Here is an 18,323-nt window from a genome sequence, read left to right as displayed (position 1 = left end):
AATGATCTCCATGGTAGAGATTACATGTCCTTAGAAAATAGATTTATTAAGAGGCCCCCATTTCTACATATGGGGACTTGTCCCAGTAGAAACCACATCTTATTTACCCAAAAATGAGGGGAAGTATAATTAAATCCGGGAAATCTCTTCTTACATAAAGTCTATATATATGTGATGTGGTGGATATCTATGATTTTATTTTACCATTTCATTTGATTCTTTTGTTGCTTGAGATAGATGATGAAAAATTATCATGTCCGGTTCTTTTAGGGGATGGCTCTATAAAAATTAACCTATCCTACTAACAAAGAAACCTGACTTGCACTTAATTTTGGGAAAATCACAAAAACCCACGACTACACTTTCTATGCAAATACCAGCAACCTAACTTTTCGTTCACTTTTTTCTCCAAAATACACTTTTTATGCGAATACTCTCAACCAAATAAAAAAAACCTAAATTACCCTCTCTTACTTTTATTTTACCGATGCCTCTCTTTCCTCTATCCCACCAAAATAGGGGCTCCGGGCACGCGGTCTGGCAGTAGGCTCCCACACTATGTAAAGTGCGGTTCGGCAATAGGGCTCCAGCATTGTGTAAAGTGTTGGTCCGACAGTTGCAAAAGACGGTTCGACAGTTGCAAAGGGTGGTTCGGCAGTAGATATTACTGGATTCTTCTACTTCGTAAAGTGCGGTCCAGCAGTAGGGCTCCAACATTGTGTAAAATTCCAGTTCGACAGTTGCAAAGAACTGTAAAAGGTGTCCGGCAGTAGATGTTAATGGATTTCAGTACTTTGGTACTATGTAAAGAGCGGTCCGACAGTCGGTTCGAAAATTACCTTAAAGCGGTCCGGTACTTGTGTGCTCTGGCAATGTGATGGTGCATTTCGATTACTAGGGTCCAAAAGTCAATGTCAAATCTGGCCAAAATAATTTTTGTTTTTTGTGTACAACAAAAGCATTTCTGTTTAGAAAAAATTAAAGTTTTTACCTTAAGGGTATTTACATAACAAGTTTTTTGTTTTTTGTGTACAACAAAAACATTTATGTCTAGAAAAAATTAAAGTTTTTACCTTAGGGGTATTTACATAACAAGTTTCTTACGAGGAAAAAAGTTTGAGAGAAATTCGGGTTGGGGTAAGTTGCACAGAAAGTGTGCTATTGGGGTTTTTCCAGTAATTTTGTCTTAATGTCCTCCATAATTATTCGGCTCCCCAAAAATTCCCTGTCAATGCTACGATGTTTGGAAGCCATTTTCGATATTTATTGCAAAATGATAGGCTAATTCACTAAAAAAATTTCCCCCCGATCTCATATAAGTAAATAATTCTATTTTTTTTTGGGCTATGCGTAACAAAAATCTCTCCCCTCCACCTCTGATTCACTTGTTCTCCGTTAGGCAGAGAGAGGGAGAGTTTCAGAGAGAGAGAGGAGAGAGCGTAGGAGCAATGGCGGAATCTAAGACGGCTCATTCTCCCCTCGTAACCTATTTTTCAATGATCTCTCTCCTCACCCTTTGCCCTCCCTTTGTGATTTTCATGTAGGTTCTCTCTCTCTAACTATATTCTCTCTCTAGCTAACCTGCGTTCTCTGTAGCTTTAAAACGCTTGTATAATTTATGATGTATTCTGCGTTAATTGATTTATCTGATTTTTGGAACTAGGTGTTCGAATCTGATTGCTTTCTCTCTCTAGCGTTATTTCCATTTTTCTGGCTTTTTTTAATTTGAATTTGTTCTCATTTTTTCTTTAATTGCGATAGTAAGCTTCAGTTGCTCTTCGGGTAATAGTCAGATCAGCCTAAACGGATTTGGTTCTTGGAAAACCTCCTGTAATATAAACCAAATGGAACAATTTTGCTCTCTCTCTCTGAAAACCTGCATTAATATAAACCAAAAGGAACAATTTTGCTCTCTCACAACGGATTTAAGGACTTGAGATTCAGCATATTTATGCCTTATTTGGATTAGATGGCCTTTAATTTGGACAAAAAAAACTTATTTTTTGGAAATGTAGATCATCCTGGGCTATAAAAGAGTAAAAAACTGCAGAAATCAGGGTATGGGATTAGAGTTACGGATCGATCCTGCGATTGGAATGGCGCTTGAGCTATAGTAATAGCTAGTTACAATACTTTGATGGACGCCTAGATGTCGTATTTTATTTTAATAAATAGTTATATTGCTTAATTTGTGGTAAATGTTATTATATTTTCAAATCAATTCAATAACCAATCTCTCCTGAGGTCAAATGAATGAGCATTTTTTTTTTAAATTTTAAAAAATAGGTCATGGAATTAAGTTTGCTCGAGTAAAGTTGGATGCTGAAAGACTGATATTTTTACTGTGGTTGCAACGATGTAACAAATTTTCAGTAGATTTAAGCTAATTTCCTGCTTGAATTTTGTTATTTGTCATGCTTCTATCTGCTGTTTCAAGTCAAATACTTCTTGATCTCTTCCAGGCAAAGTGTAAGCTTGGCTTGAACAATCTGGATAAGTATATGATATGTTTTTTTTACTTGTTAAGAAGAGAAAGTTAGAGAAATGATTTGCATATGAATTATTTGCCCGCAATAATAGTGGTGTGCATACAAATTATTTGACAGAAATAGTAGTCGTGTCGCCAATTATATTTCACCTTTTTTTCTCGATCTCTAGTTCCTTTTGATATATGAGCCTAACTTAGATTTCATCATATTATGTCTTTCTTTTTTATGTTTATTTATTTATTATTATTATTATTATTATTTGGTAATGTTGCAGATGGTACACAATGGTCCATGGTGATGGGTCTGTATCCATCACTTGGGACTACTTGAAGCAAAATGGTTTGCAAGGACTCATTAATATCTGGCCAAGACCATCACCTATAGCATGGAAAATTATTGCTTGTTTTGGTGCATTTGAAGCAATGCTTCAACTAGTTCTTCCTGGCGAAAGAGTTGAAGGTCCCATTTCTCCTGCTGGGAACCGACCTGTCTACAAGGTCTCTTATTCGGCACCGTTGTTTACTCAACCTATTGAGATATGCTTTCCCCCCCCCCCCCCCCCTCCCCCCCCTTTATAGAACTACTGAGAATCTTTTTTCTCTTGGAATGATGTGTGACCAATGTTCCTAACACCCAATGAAATAAAGCATCTGCATAGTGTTCATATGAAATTCATCAATATGATACAATAATTGAGGTGAGAATGGTTGATGAAGTAATATAGCTGTTTTTCTATTCTCACAGGCAAACGGTTTGCTGGCTTATGCGGTCACATTGATAACATATATCAGCATTTGGTGGTTGGTTCCTTTGCTTTTCTTTATGGCTAATGTAAATTTGTAATTTAACTGTCTCCAAATAAAAAATTGAAATATGCTTTATACTTCAATAATTTGTCCTTTAGAAGTACTCATCAAAAACGAATTTCTACTTTCATAATTTGTGTTTGTGTGTTGATGAAATGTGCTGATGTGTTGATATATAATCCAAGCATTTGTTTTGCTAAATCCTGTTCTCTCTACTATTTTCAATGTTCCTGTCTCTATTTTTGCTGGCGCTTTTGATAAAATGTCACTTCTGATTCAACTTTTATTCATTATCATACCTAGGGGCAAATGTTCTATATTGCTTGGGTTATGTTTGTTTTTGGCATTTAGCATACTTCTCAATTAAATGTGGCGTATAATATTATTCTCAAAGGTTTTGCTTTTGAGTCATCTATGACTCTGTGATTCCCTAACATTTCCTTAGCATGCAAAAGTTGCAACTGCTGTCTTAAACCGGAAGATTTTGAATATTTACCAGGAAAGCATAAAAAGAAAATCCTATGTTTGATGTGCAAGCTACTGTTGCAGTTATTTGCTGTTCATGGAATTTTCCTCATTTTGGCAACCTTTGTAGCTCTTATATTTGTTATGCAGGTTGGGAATATTTAATCCTGCCATTGTGTATGATCATTTGGGAGAAATTTTCTCAGCACTAATCATTGGCAGCTTCTTCTTTTGCATTTTACTGTACATAAAAGTAAGAAAGCTCAATTGACCTCATCCATGCTCAGTTTCAAATACAGTTAAATGCATTCCTTTTCTTGTATTTAAGAGCAACTATATGTGCTTTAAAGGGGCATGTGGCACCATCTTCAAGTGATTCAGGTTCATCGGGGAACATAATAATCGATTTCTATTGGGTGAGTCTTCTATATATTTATTTTTGAAATGATAACTGTATATAATTGTATTGCTGCAAGGCCCAATAACTGGGCTCGCTTTGGGTGAGTTTCTTTTGCGTGGGACTCTAAAATTCTTAAGCAAGTTTTGTTCAATGCTGGAGCAAGGTGTTGTCATAATATATGTTCCAAAAAATATGTATCAACGTGATCTCACTCAAACAAAATTTCGTCTTTCTGTTATCTTCCAGTGTAACATAGAAATTATATATAGTCCTTTGCTGTATGATTATCATGTTTGCATGCGCAGGGCATGGAACTGTATCCTAGAATTGGTAAAAGCTTCGACATCAAAGTTTTCACGAACTGCCGATTTGGTATGATGTCATGGGCAGTTCTTGCTGTGACATATTGCATCAAGCAGGTTGGTCACTGTGCAGACCTATACCCACCTGTAAATGGATGTGAATTTTTATTTCTTCTTTTATTGTTTTTAACCTTTGGCAGTCTGAAGCACTCATGGGATGCACTCATGTACTTTGACACCAAACATTGTTTAGGAACTATACTGGAGGGCGTCTTTTTTCTGATATAAGAGTTTGTGAAAAGAAAAGAGTGATTTTACTGTTCATATATAGGGGATCTTTATGTAATTTAGTGATTTACTTTTCATTACACCGCATTCTTTATTTCCTTAATCTTTGTCTCTTGATCAGGACATTGTCTTCCATTATGTCTATTAACTTCGTCTATTTCATGACTGCAGTATGAAGCAAATGGTCAAGTAGTGGACTCCATGCTTGTAAATACTATACTGATGCTTGTATATGTAACTAAGTTCTTCTGGTGGGAAGCTGGGTATTGGAACACTATGGATATTGCACATGATCGAGGTTTGTTGTGTACTGTCATGTTGAATCATGTTGAGTTATTGTTCTTACCAAATAGTATTCTTTGCATGATGAATTAGAATGTGAAACGAGCAGTAGTTTGATTCGTGAATGTAACTTAGCAACAAAATAAAAGAGAAAAAAGATAGATGCATGAACATAGAAAACTAAGTTTGAAGAATATGGAGTTCATTTGAGACTTACATTATGAGAGGCATGTCTTTATAAAATAAAAGTTCCCCGTAAATCAAGGCTTGCTTTTTCTACTGAAGCTGTAGATACACTTTTCTTTTCTTATGAGGTGTGATTATCTATGCTGCATGTATAGTGATACATCTGAGACTAGTTTATTGTGTGTGATTTGGATTTTTAAGCCAGAAACTATTCCATGTTTCTCTTCCGGCCTTCTAGTTCTATATATATATATGGGAAATGACATTGTAAGACCCTCCCATACCCATGTGTGTAGGACCCAATAGGATCACCATTAAATTTGGCACAGATCTCTAAAAAAGTCAAGTCCCACACCCATGTGATAACTTTTCTAGAGATCTGTGTCAAATTTAATGGTGATCTTTTGGGGTCCTACACACATGGGTATGGGAGGGTCTCTTAGGATCATTACTACAAAGAGACAATTTATCTTTTGTACATGGATCACAATCATTATCATTTATTAGATGTCAAATTGGATGGCTTTCGATAAGTCACGAAGTCCGAGTTTTTTTTTGGAACTTTGTCTCTATTCAATGACACTTTTACAACAACCCATTTTGAAATTTAAGGGACAAGAATGATTATGACCTCTATGTACAAAAGATAAATGGTCTCTTTGTAGACAATTCCTATAATGGAAGACAATGTCCTGATCAAGAGAAATGGTCTCTTTGTAGACAAACCCTAAACTCTTTTTCCTAGGAAAAAGCTACCAATAGGTTGACACCTAAAATGAATAGTAATTTAGGTTATGCTTCCATCTAGTGCTTCATATTATGGCGCACAAAAGAAATAGAAAACAAATATTTCCCTGGTTTGTCTGGGGTCTTTTGGTCATTTTATTTTTTTGAAAATACTTATTTTATATTTCCATGGTGTGTGATGTTGTCAAGTACATAGGCCTAAAATTTCAGCTTAATCCGATTTATAGATTAAAAATAAAATGGAAAGAGAAACATGCATTTCTCAACCATTTGATCAAGATTTTATGGTTGGGAGTATATAGCCTTAATTACTATTCATTTCAGGTGTCAACCTATTGGTAGCTTTTTCCTATATATATATATATATATATATATATATATATATATATATATATATATATATATATATATATATATATATATATGTATGTGTGTGTGTGTGTGTGTGTTTATGTGTGTGTGTGTGTGTATGTGTGTGTGTGTGTGGTTTGTATAGGGCCGAGGCTCTAAACAATTAAAATAAACTGCACCTTCAAATAGTGTCGAAAGATGTAGTTTCAATACTGGAAATCTTTGTGATGGCCTGAAAATTTATTTTCATCTCTAATTATAAAATTTAAAGTTTAAAAAATGTTGTAGATCGAGCAGAACTATGAATCCAAAAATGCATTACAAGATGCACTATTTCCAAAACTTGAAATTCATTTTTTCTCACGTCGATGAATCTTGAGGTCGAGATGAACAATTTGAGGATTTTTGGGCATCAAAAGAACCTCTTCTAGTGAAATTTTTGAAATTTTAGAGCCTCGCACTTATATAAACTTATATATATATATATATATATATATATATATATATATATATATATAGGTTGGGAGGAGGGGTGTTTGTGGTTATTTTTCCATATCCAAGTTCTGCATGCTATCAGGAATATCCAGACAATTTATCTTGCCTTTTTGAAGGGATGTACGTGTTCATACAAGAGTACACACCATATCCATAGAGATACTGATGACTTTACTGGTTCCTAGCTATGGTAGGCATGGATTTGTATATCAGTCATTTGTTGCTTATTGGAAAATCATGGCTGGAAAATTTGTCATTTTATGCCCTATTAATCATCTGATTTTAAAGAGCTAAATTATTATTAGAGGTGTTTTTTCTCATTCGAGTTTCAAGATGGAGAAGTTGTTCTACTGCATTGGTCCCTTAACATTGTGTGCCTGTCTTTGGTTTTGACAGCTGGATTTTATATATGCTGGGGATGCCTAGTGTGGGTCCCATCTGTCTATACCTCTCCTGGAATGTACCTTGTCAACCATCCGGTTAGCTTGGGTTCTCAGGTAAATTCTAAGAAATAGATGGTGTTTTGTGAATCTATTGGACAATTTTATGAGAGTAACTCGCTTGCAAAAAAGTAATATTTGATGGCAGTAATGCATTGTCTGCCATGCTTTGCTTTTTGACCTTCTCTACTTGCATAGTTCATGTTTGATGATGTAACTTCTGATCTTCTAAAGTTATTCCTATGCTGATGATTATCTCATCCAAATTCTAACCAATTTTGAGAACCAATGCAGCTCGCTCTTATGATTCTTGTTGCTGGCATTGGATGCATATTTATCAATTATGACTGTGATAGACAGAGGCAATACTTCCGCAAAACAAATGGAAAATGCGTTATATGGGGAAAACCTCCATCAAAGGTGATAAGGCTACTTTCATTTCTAATACTCATCAATTATGTTTATGTAATATTTATTGTTGCATTAATAGTCCTAGTGAGGATTTTACTAATGTTGATTCTATGCAGATAGTGGCCTTCTATCATACGAACACTGGGGAAAAGAAATCCAGCCTTCTCTTGACATCTGGCTGGTAAGACGAGGAAAAAATGACTTTACATCATACTACTTATTCAAATCCATAGTAGCTGAAAATGATATATTTTGTTTCTTTCTAATGTCTGAACTTGATATTTCTTATGCAATTTATGTTTGCAAAAAGCCTTGTCATCAGTTAATTTGTGAATCTTCTGTCTCTGACTTATATAGGCTCTTACCCAGTACCATATTAATGGGACGGCTCTTTGAAGATACTTTTCATGACTAGAATATCGACTTTAAAAACCTTGGGAAGATAATCCTGGTCCTCCTAGATTAGTTGTTTTTAGAAATAAACAAGGATTTGGCATTTGTTGTCTTTGACTAGGAATGCTTTCAGAAGTTATTCTAATTGATTTTCGTTTGTATTAAGTCAGTTGATGCCTTTTGACTTGAACATAGGGCTAGTTTATTGTGAGCCAAGTAAATTCTCCTTCCTTGGAACATCGTAGTAGTATTTTCAAAAAGTTAGAATTCACCTTTCTAACTTCTTTTTTCTTTTCCCGTCTTTTGGAGAGAACAAGTTGTATCATTGGAGTTCACACGTTGCGATGCATGCAGGTGGGGTTTGTCTCGACATTTCCATTATGTTCCGGAAATATTGGCAGCCTTCTTTTGGACTGTGCCAGCTCTTTTCAATCACGTAAGGAGCATCTAATTTATCTGCTTGTTTTTACTTTGAATTGATATTGCTATGACCTGATATTTCTTTATGTGCTGGAATCTGATTTTCCTTGACATGTTTTTTTCTTGATCTTTCTTTGTGACATTTTCAGTTCCTGCCCTACTTCTACGTGATATTCTTGACAATTTTGCTATTTGACCGAGCTAAGAGAGATGACGAACGATGCATGGCCAAGTAAGCTCTCGCCAATTAGTAAAACTTCCAAGAAATTTTGAGTTTTGCTTTCCCAAATCAATTTTTTTTTTTTTATATCTCAAAATAAAGGAAGGGAGTTTTAGCTTTTCCTTAACAAAGAAAAAAACATTTGTGAAAGGTCTGTTGTTTGGATATATATACAGCGTTAAGGATGGAGATATAATTTATTTGTTAACAGGTACCAGAAATACTGGAAGGAGTACTGTGACAAGGTGCCTTACAGAATTATACCTAGTATTTATTGATGCTTTTTTAGGTATCTGTAACCTAAGTGATGGGGTATGTACGATTTTTTATGAATTGGTTGTAAGTTTTAGTAACTTATAAATTGTATTCTGTGAGGCCCTTGTTTTCTCTTCAAATATTATATGCATCTTTAGGTGAGAGAGAGAGAGACTTATTTGAGAGGGAGAAAGAGAGATGGATTGTCTTGTTTACTTTCGGAAAACTTATTTGAGAGAGAGTGGTTTATGTTGTAGAGAGAGATTCCCTTTTTGTGTGTGTGAGAGAGAGACTGTGTTTGTCTGTATGAGAGGGAGATTCCATGTGTATGATGGGGAGAGGGAGAGGTTCCCCATGTGAGAGAGAGATTCCCTTTCCCGTGTGTGAAAGAGGGAGAGAGAGCTTCCCTGTTTGTGTGTGTGAGAGCGAGAGGAGAGATTCCCTGTTTGTGTGTGCATATGTAAGAGAGATGAGAGAGAGAGAGATTTTCCCTGTTTGCGTGTGCATGTGTTACACATCCTCCTGTGTGTGTAAGAGAGAGAGAGACTCCCATGGTAACATTTTGTGTATCTCTTCTAAGGGATATTGAAATTCGACCAATCAATGAAGAAGGGGCCATTTTTTTATTCGTTTGGTTAGATGTAAAAGAATTGCAATGTTGGATTCCAGTTGACTTGGGAGTCAAAAACTTCCAAAAAGTTGTGAATTATCAAAATGACAGACTCGACTAGGGCTGTTCATGGGTCGGGTTTAGGCCAAGCAAAGCTTGGGTAGTGTTCAACGAGGAAGTTGGATTGAGCTGGGCCAGGTCGTTGTGTGAAGCCCTGCCTGCCATTTTGAAATTCTGTAAAATAATTGTCATTTTAACATTGCATTTTTAAACCCCACCATCTTAGTTAAAAAGACTTGTCTCTCCTCTAAAAGTTTCATCGTCTGCAAACAAAGTGGAAGGGAACACATGAACTAGAAAATGATAACCCTGAAAGGATCAAAGAAATATACATTACAAACACGAAACAAAGGGCTAAATCAGCTTGTTTGGACTTTTTGGAGACAAAACTTCAAAGTGTTTGAACTCTATGTCTATCGCTAAGCCAAATCCAAGGGAACACATGAACTAGAAAATGATAATCCTGAAAGGATCAAAGAAATATACATTACAAACACGAAACAAAGGGCTAAATCAGCTTGTTTGGACTTTTTGGAGACAAAACTTCAAAGTGTTTGAACTCTATGTCTATCGCTAAGCCAAATCCAAGGGACAGCTCATTAGAAACACAAGCACCAAGAGAATTTGACCGGGTAATAGGAGTACATTCTGCTCCCTTTGCGTCCTAAAAAGCTATTTGCAATGCGTCCTAAAATGCTATTTGCAATGTCATGTTATAGACAATTTTGCTTTAGAACCTGAAATCCAAACCTTACACTGCACTCGGAAACCGATAAAAGTACCCTAAAATTAATCCATCAGCCTAGTGAGTTGAACACCATCAAATAACAATCTATATAGAAACCCCGGTGTATTGATTTTTGATGAATTAAGCAATAAAACCAAACCCTTAATTTGATGCATATTAGTGAGAAATCCATAAAAATGGCCATTGACCATGAAACTAGTGGAATTTATAAACGAGCTTATGCCAGAATTCCATCAATGCATAATGAGCCTTTATAACTTCATTATCATTTAAGTTTTATCCAAACTATTTGGGATCTTCTACATGAATTTTATCTACTAAACTTACAACATTGGTTTATGATTTATGAAATAAATATAAAGTTTTACACTTGCTATCAACCTAACACAATCCTCTTCCTTTCTCCAAACTATTTCGGATCCAAATTGATTCACAAACTATGGGAATAGAGGAAATCATTCCGACTCTTCAATCTTATTGAAATAATCATGCAAGAGCATGCATCTGATGTTAATATAAATAGAAAAAATAAAATTACCGGTGTGGTTGGTTTCCTTATACACTGGACGTGCTGATGTTTTGCTGTTTTGTGTACCAACACAACTACAATAACAAGAGCTTCCTCACTTAGGAAAATCTTAAAATCACATATAATTACTTTCGTATTGCCACGTCCAGTAAATCTCAAAATAACTACGCAAACTCCAATCAATAAGTGGCTATTCAGAAGAAATTACTTGTTTCTTTGCATATCCAGTAATTATCAATGTGTGACTCATGTTATTGTTCTAGCTGTTTTTTCCAACTAGACTCCACTATTTTTTTCTTCGGGAAACATTACTATTCCTTTTATTTAACTGGGTGACACTAGTACTATATCTACAACCATTAACCATTCAAGCTGACGGCACGGATTGCTTCAAAACAATCATGTGTGGTGGTGTGCTTGCTATCGACACGCGTACACAGAGGTCACCTACATGCATGCAGAGAGAAGGAGAGAGAAAGAGTTCAACACACCAGCGTGGTTGATGTAAAAAATAACATCAGAAAAAAATAAAAATAAAAAGGTTGATAAAATGTACTTTATCTCAAGATCTGTAAGGGAATTCACCCCATGATTGAGAGAATATACCCTCTCTTAAGATCTGGGAATCTACCACAAAATAATTTCTTCACGAGACCAAATTTTATTAACTTATCTATCTCTTTTTACGATGAAAGGAAACCTCTTTTTAAATAGACTAAAAAAATAAGATAAACATTAACAAGAAAATCTTTTTCTGCACTTTTCCTATTTTATCTTTTCTTCCCTATTTTCTCTCTCTTCCCTTAACCTCACGTACAATCCCTTTTATCCAAAGCCTAAAAACTACTTTTTATGTAACCTTAATTTAACTTTATCTATTTATATTCCAAACTAAGTAATACAAATCAATCAATAACTAATTAACCCAAATCCATAAATATCAACTCACACATAAACTCAATGCCTACAAATATCCCTGCGCACCTCCTCTCCTTCTCATGAAGAGATAAACCAAAGAATAATAAAAAATTAAAATAACCCTAATATTATTTGCATCATTCTCCCCGGGTTGGGAGAAACTCGACCTCGAGCTCAAAAGTTGGTGATGAAGTCCCACCATGAGCCTTAATACTTTTTCTTCAAGACTGATGCCTGCAACTGTGTTCCAAGAGTAATTGTTGAATACGAGCTTGGGCTGATTATTCCTATTCCGGAATGAGTCTAGCTCCAAAAAAACATCAAGTTCAACCGATGAACACGCTTGACTATGAAATTTTAGGAGATAGATTTTAATGTCAAAATCTCGTGATCATTTTATCGGACGTGTTGGATCTGGCTGCTGTATAGAACACGACGAATCTAGCTTGTTAATTTCTTCTTTACGAGGAAGATTGTTCTCCAACCGCTGTATCTCTTGTTTCTTCTCACGTATTTTAGTTCGAACATCCTCTAGGATGTTAGAAAACTTTTCTATAGCTTGATCCCAATCTTGTTCACAACGATCATCTATAGCAGATCTAACTTGCTTTGATCTAGCTTGGTCTCTGTAGATCTAACTTCTCTGGATCTAATTTGCTCTCTGGATCAACCTGGCTATGATATCAATTGATGTAAATAAAATAATACAAAATAAAAATAAAAATAAAAGATTAAGAGGATATACCCTATCTCAAGGTCTGCAAAGGAATTCACCCTAAGGTTGAGAGAATATACACTCTCTCAAGGTTTACAAAGGAATCTACCCCAAAATAATATCTTCACGAGACCAAGTTTTATTAATTCATCTACATTTTTTTACAATGAAAGGAAACCTCCTTTTAAATAAACTAAAAAAATAAGATAAACATTAACAAAAAAAAAAAACTCTCTCTACACTTTTCCTATTTTATTTCTTCTTCCCTATTTTCTCTCTCTTCCCTTAACCTCAAGTACCATCCTTTTTATCCAAAGCCTAAAAACTAGTTTATATTTAATCTTGTCCTTTTACTTTTCTAAATTAGCTCCCTTATATTCCAAACTAAGTAACCCAACTCAATCAATAACTAATTAACCCAAGTCCATAAATATCAGTTCACACACAAACTCAATGCCCACAAATATCCCTACGCACCTCCTCATCTATTCCTGAAGAGATAAACTAAAGAATAATAAAAAATTTAAATAACCCTAATATTATTTGCATAAGTGGTGGTCAAAGTTGTTCCCCTCATTCACATTTCTATACGATACCATGTCTCTTTTACCTAAGGCTTCTTCTTAACGTCCAAAACCAGATCTAAATTTCACTATAAATAGGGGTGCTCTCCCCCATCTCTACACACATCTCTTTCTCCCATAAACTCTCTCTCTCTCCCCTCCTTAGGGGCCACACCACTCTCTCTCCTTTCAAATTTTCTCTCTCTAATTTCTCTCTCTAAAAGTTTCATATGACGTATTCTCTCTCTAAAAGTTCTATAAGAGGCATGCCCCAACCCTAGGTCTACTACTCTCTCTCTTGACCTAAAGATATTAACCCTAGGTTTACTACTCTATCTCTCTTGACCTAAAGATAATAAGGGTTTGGAAAATCAGGGGTAAAGCTTTAGTTAATTTTGGGGTTAGGGTTTTGTAGAGATTTAATGATAGTTATCTAGTTTGGCCGAAATTAGCTTTCACGGTTCGAGATTGAAGCTAGACCGCTGATCCCGTGCCATTGGATGTGGTGACTTGATATGGGGTGTAATAAGCCCGATTGAAGTAATCTTCAGTATCTTCTCTTTTACTGACTTGCTCTCTTTTATTTTTATATTCTCAAGCATAGTATTAGGTTGAATAAATGATATCAAGTAGGTGAGTTTTATTTTATTGTTGTGCTGTTTTATTTTGAAATATTTATTAGTTATAATAAGACTATATATAAGTGACCTTTTTGTCAAAATAAAAAAAAGTGATTATTATCATTAATAAAAAAAAAAAAATTGTATTCTGTGCCAAAATATCACATAGGTCTTCCTTTAATCTCAAGCATAGGGCGATCCAAGTGAAGACCTTTATCCATGGAGGGGGTCCAGAACCTAGCAATGATGGACCGTTGGGAGGGATGAGCAGCAGGGGGAGGTGAGAGGAGACTGGGAAAGTCCCTGATGTAGCCGGACTCCAAATGATTTGGTCCTCACCATTAGGTGAAAAGTAAAAGGAGTGGAGAATAGAAGAGAGTTCTAGAAAGACAGGGAGTTCATCATCTCGAAGCGGTATGTGGAAATGAGGATCCCAGGGTCTAGAGTTTCCAACTGTGCCAAAGAGCTCAGCTGTTGAGGCGTCGCGATTCCGCGCTAGACGAAAGAGATTAGGAAATTGCAGCGAGAGGGGACGTCGGTCAGTCCATAACTTCACTCTCGTCCCCGCCCTAAACGATTTGAATGGGTGGAAGGAGAAGCAAGGATTGGAAGTTGTCCTATCCACATCCCCCCACCCCATTCATTCGTTCTATTTGCATAATAAACTTTAGTAGACTTTTTCGTCTTGCCATCCTTTTTTAGTTGTTGGGATCAATCTCCTCCTTTTGTGCCTCGTTGGACATGCTTGCCAAGATATCATTTAGAAGAGTGACCTTTTTAATTAAATTTATATTTAGCTTATCAGCCCATAATTCTTAAAAAATAAATAAATCAGGGTTTCTTAGCTGATGTGCACATATGGAATCCATTTATGATACATCTCGATCATAGATCCATTAAAGTGTTTCCTCTCTCTAGGATCCCGCAGCTACATTTCGCCATCTCCGTTTATATACAGTGTAGATTTTTTCTTCCTTTACTTCTTTTGTCGTCTCGCTTGCAATGTTGGATTCTAGTTGACTTGGGAGTCAGAAAACGTCCAAAAAGTTGTGAATTATCAGACTCGTCATGGGTCGGGTTTAGGCCAAGCAAAACTTGGGATGGGCTGGGCTGGGCCAGCTCCTCCTGTGAACCTGCCTGGTTGGCTTGCCATTTTGAAATTTTGTGTAAGATAACTGTCAGTTTAACATTGCATTTTTAAACCCCACCGTCTTAGTTAAAAACACTTCTCCCTTCTCTAAAAGTTTCATCGTCTTCAAATTAAGTGGAACACATGAACAAGAAAATGATAATCCTGAAAGGATAAAAGAAATATACATTAACAACCACCCAAAAAAAAAGGGCTAAATCAGCTTGTTTGGACTTTTTAGGACAAAACTTACAAGTGTTTGAACTCTTTGTGTCTACCACTAAGCCAAAGCTCATTAGAAACACAGACACCAAGAGAATTGACCGTATAATAGGAGTACATTTTGCTCCTAAAAAGCTATTTGCTATGTCAGCTAAATGAAAAAAAGCTCTATATAATTTTGCTTGAGTTAACCTGAAATCCAAACGTTACACTACACTCGGAAACTGATAAAAGTGCCCTAAAATTAATCCATCAGCCTAGTGAGTTGAACGCCATTAAATAACCATCTATATAGAATCCCTGGAATATTGATTTTTGATAAAATAAGCAATAAAACCGAACCCTTAATTTGATGCATACTAGTGAGAATCCATAAAAATGGCCATTGGCCATGAAACTAGTGGAATTTATAAACAACCTTATGCCAAAATTCCATCAATACATAAAAGGGGTGCGGTTTGTATGGAGCCTAGGCTTTAAACAATCAAATTAGAGCCTACCTTCAAATAGTGTCGAAAAACGTGATCTCAATACTAGAAATCCTTGTGATAGCCTTAAAATATAGTTTCATCTTTTTTTATAAAGTTTAAAACTTAAGAGTTTTTCTAATGACATAGAGAGAGAAACGGGGATGTCACATGGTTCTCTCTTTGTTGATTGGCTGATCATGTATGTACTGAAAGAGCATGATTCTTGACTGCTAGTACAAATGAGAAAAATATCCCTGCATAATGATTTGATAGCAGCCTTGCTTAAATATAATATTATTCTTCTTTTTTTTTTTGAAAGGAGATCAATAAGTTTTATTGATTAACTAAAAGAGATTACAGAGCCAGAAACGAAACTTGAAGAGAGAGAAAGGCCCCCTTTAGTAAGAGAGTCTGCTAAAGAATCAGCTTCACGAAAGACGTGGACAAAAGAGATGTCAAGAGACCTAAATTGAAGACGATAGGTAAGTTCCTCTTAACATCAACTTCCAAGATTTCGGACCCCTCCTTAGTAATGAGGCAACAGCGCCAAAGGTCATGAAGGATGATGTTCAACAGTCTCTCAAAAGGACAGCCACAACCATCAAACACTCTACGATTCATTTCTTTCCATGCTTCCCACAAGATCAGTCCTCGAACAATTTGCCAAAGAACGCACCCCAACTTGGGGAGTGGTACGGACACATTCGAGATGATGCCAATAACCTCGGCAGGCATGATAAGCGGTATGCCCAATTTATCAAAGAACCAATACCAGATACGAAGGGTAAAAGGGCAGTGGAGGAACAAGTGAGACTTTGTTTCAGCATCTAATTTGCAAAGCAAACAAACATTAGGCAAACCTTACCTCTCTTGATAAGGTTATCAGTGGTCAGCACCTTGTTTTGCACAGCCAGCCATAAAAAGGCTTGAACTTTGTGAGGTAACGGTCACTTCTAGATGGTGGCAATCTCAAACATAGACCATCTCCACTGGTCATGGAATAACATATTATACATCGACTTGACTGAGAACTGACCATCGGGCCGAATCTTCCAAATGGCCATATCAATGGCATCCAGAGGGATATAGACCTCGTGAAGAAGTGAAAGCCACTCCACATATTCCTAAAAAATAGAGTTGGAAACTCTAGAATAGGGGAGGTTGATGTTTCAGCTAATCTGGGAACCCCTACGAATACACAAATCAGCTACAAAGGCATTGGGGTTGTCCATACACTGGAAAATAGATGGAAAAAGATATTTCAAAGGCATTAGACCCACCCACTTGTGGTGCCAAAAAGAGATGTTACGACCATCACCCAAACTCCACCTAATGTCCCTATGAATTAATGGATTTCTAAATAAAGGACAAACCTTGTGAACCACTTCTTGCCTCCACCCACATCCGACCACCACTTGATACTATAACTGATCTTTGTGAAAAAGGCTTCTCCATCACCATTTAGAGAAGAGGGCTTGATTAACCAACGACACCCGCCTCAATCCAAGACCACTCTCTCTCCTTGGGGTACACACTCTATCCTATCTAAAGAGATGGTATTTTTTTGAGTTATCAAATGAACCCCATAAGAAGTTCCTCATCAAAGATTCAATCTTCTTAGCCACCCTAGGCGGAATCAACAATAAAGACATCTGATGGATGGGTAAGTTAGACAAACACGCTCTAATAAGAGTGATCCTACCCCCAAGAGAAAGGTGTTTATACTTCCAAAGATTAAGTTTGACTTGAATTCTTTGAATGATCTTATCCCAAACAGCTAAGGGAAGTCGACCATCCAAAAGAGGTAAGCCCAAATAAAAAATAGGGAAGTTCCACCTTACAACCCAAAATAGCAGTCAAGTTTGACAAAAGAGACTCATCACAACTAATACAAATAACTGCTGATTTCGCAAAATTGACCTTGAAACCCAGTGCAATTTCGCAAACATTCAGAGGCATGACAACATTAGCAATCTGCCTAGACCTAGCTTCACAGAAAAGAAGCGTGTTGTCATCATATTGCATGTGTGAAATACAAGGGCCACTATTAGGCAAATGAAAACCATTAAAGTGGCTACAACATTGAAGATGAACCGACTGAAGTATTCAACATAAATGGAGAACAAAAAAGGGGAAAGGGGTTCCCCCTGCCGAAATCCCCTAGAAGCACGAAAAAACCCCGATGGGGAACCTTTGAAAAGAATAGAGAAATGTGTGGAGGACAGGCAGCCAAAGATCCAGCTCCTCCACTTCACCCCAAAACCCATATTCTTCATGATTTCTAGCAAAATGCTTCATTCCACTCTATCATAGGCCTTCTTCAAATCCAACTTAATGATAACCTCAAGTTCGTTGCTCAACACGCGCGAGTGGATACACTCTTGAGCTACCAAAACACTGTCGGTGATAAGCCTATCCTTAATGAAGGCAAATTGGAAACCAGTGATAATATTTGGTAGGACAACTTTAAGTCTTTCAGCAAGCACCTTAGCAATAATATTATAAAGATTGGAAAGAAGACTTATTGGTCTGATATCACCTAAAACTTCGATGACTGAAGTTTTGGGGATCAAGGCAATATAAGAAGAGTTAACTCCATGAAAAACCTCACCATGCCTCATAAAGTCTCTAACCATCTCCAGGATTTCCCAACTGATCAGATTCCATAACTTGTTGAAAAAGAACAGCAGGAAGCCATTAGGGCCAGGAGCCTTGTCTCCTAGTAAGGCGAAGACTGCTTTTTTGACCTCTTCCATAGTCAACTCTACTGCAAGAAGACCTCTCGCATA

At 36.4% G+C, this 18,323-nt stretch overlaps 1 protein-coding gene across 1 annotated transcript; it reads left to right on the top strand.

Annotated features, from left to right (window-relative positions):
* Positions 1 to 1,341: 1,341 nt before the first annotated feature.
* Positions 1,342 to 9,090, top strand: DWF5 (Ergosterol biosynthesis ERG4/ERG24 family). Its single transcript, XM_006850832.4, has 13 exons — positions 1,342 to 1,540; positions 2,764 to 2,986; positions 3,234 to 3,289; positions 3,911 to 4,013; positions 4,111 to 4,176; positions 4,466 to 4,579; positions 4,922 to 5,048; positions 7,208 to 7,308; positions 7,546 to 7,671; positions 7,779 to 7,843; positions 8,410 to 8,491; positions 8,625 to 8,707; positions 8,907 to 9,090. The coding sequence occupies exons 1-13, from the start codon at positions 1,347 to 1,349 to the stop codon at positions 8,971 to 8,973; spliced, it is 1,407 nt and encodes a 468-aa protein (XP_006850895.2). The 5' UTR covers positions 1,342 to 1,346; the 3' UTR covers positions 8,974 to 9,090.
* The last annotated feature ends 9,233 nt before the right edge of the window (positions 9,091 to 18,323 follow it).

This window comes from Amborella trichopoda, chromosome 1 (genome assembly GCF_054954075.1).
Source record: "Amborella trichopoda isolate Santa Cruz 75 chromosome 1, AtrichopodaSantaCruz75HAP2 v2.0, whole genome shotgun sequence".
Taxonomy (NCBI): domain Eukaryota; kingdom Viridiplantae; phylum Streptophyta; class Magnoliopsida; order Amborellales; family Amborellaceae; genus Amborella; species Amborella trichopoda.
This window is presented reverse-complemented; position numbering and strand designations above follow the sequence as displayed.

Excerpts from the sequence above, each read along its gene's own strand:
- DWF5 (XM_006850832.4), top strand. The coding sequence starts at position 1,347 with ATGCGTAACAAAAATCTCTCCCCTCCACCTCTGATTCACTTGTTCTCC. Across the intron at positions 4,177-4,465 it reads TAATAATCGATTTCTATTGG|GGCATGGAACTGTATCCTAG; the intron begins GTGAGTCTTCTA and ends TTGCATGCGCAG. Across the intron at positions 8,492-8,624 it reads TGCCAGCTCTTTTCAATCAC|TTCCTGCCCTACTTCTACGT; the intron begins GTAAGGAGCATC and ends TGACATTTTCAG.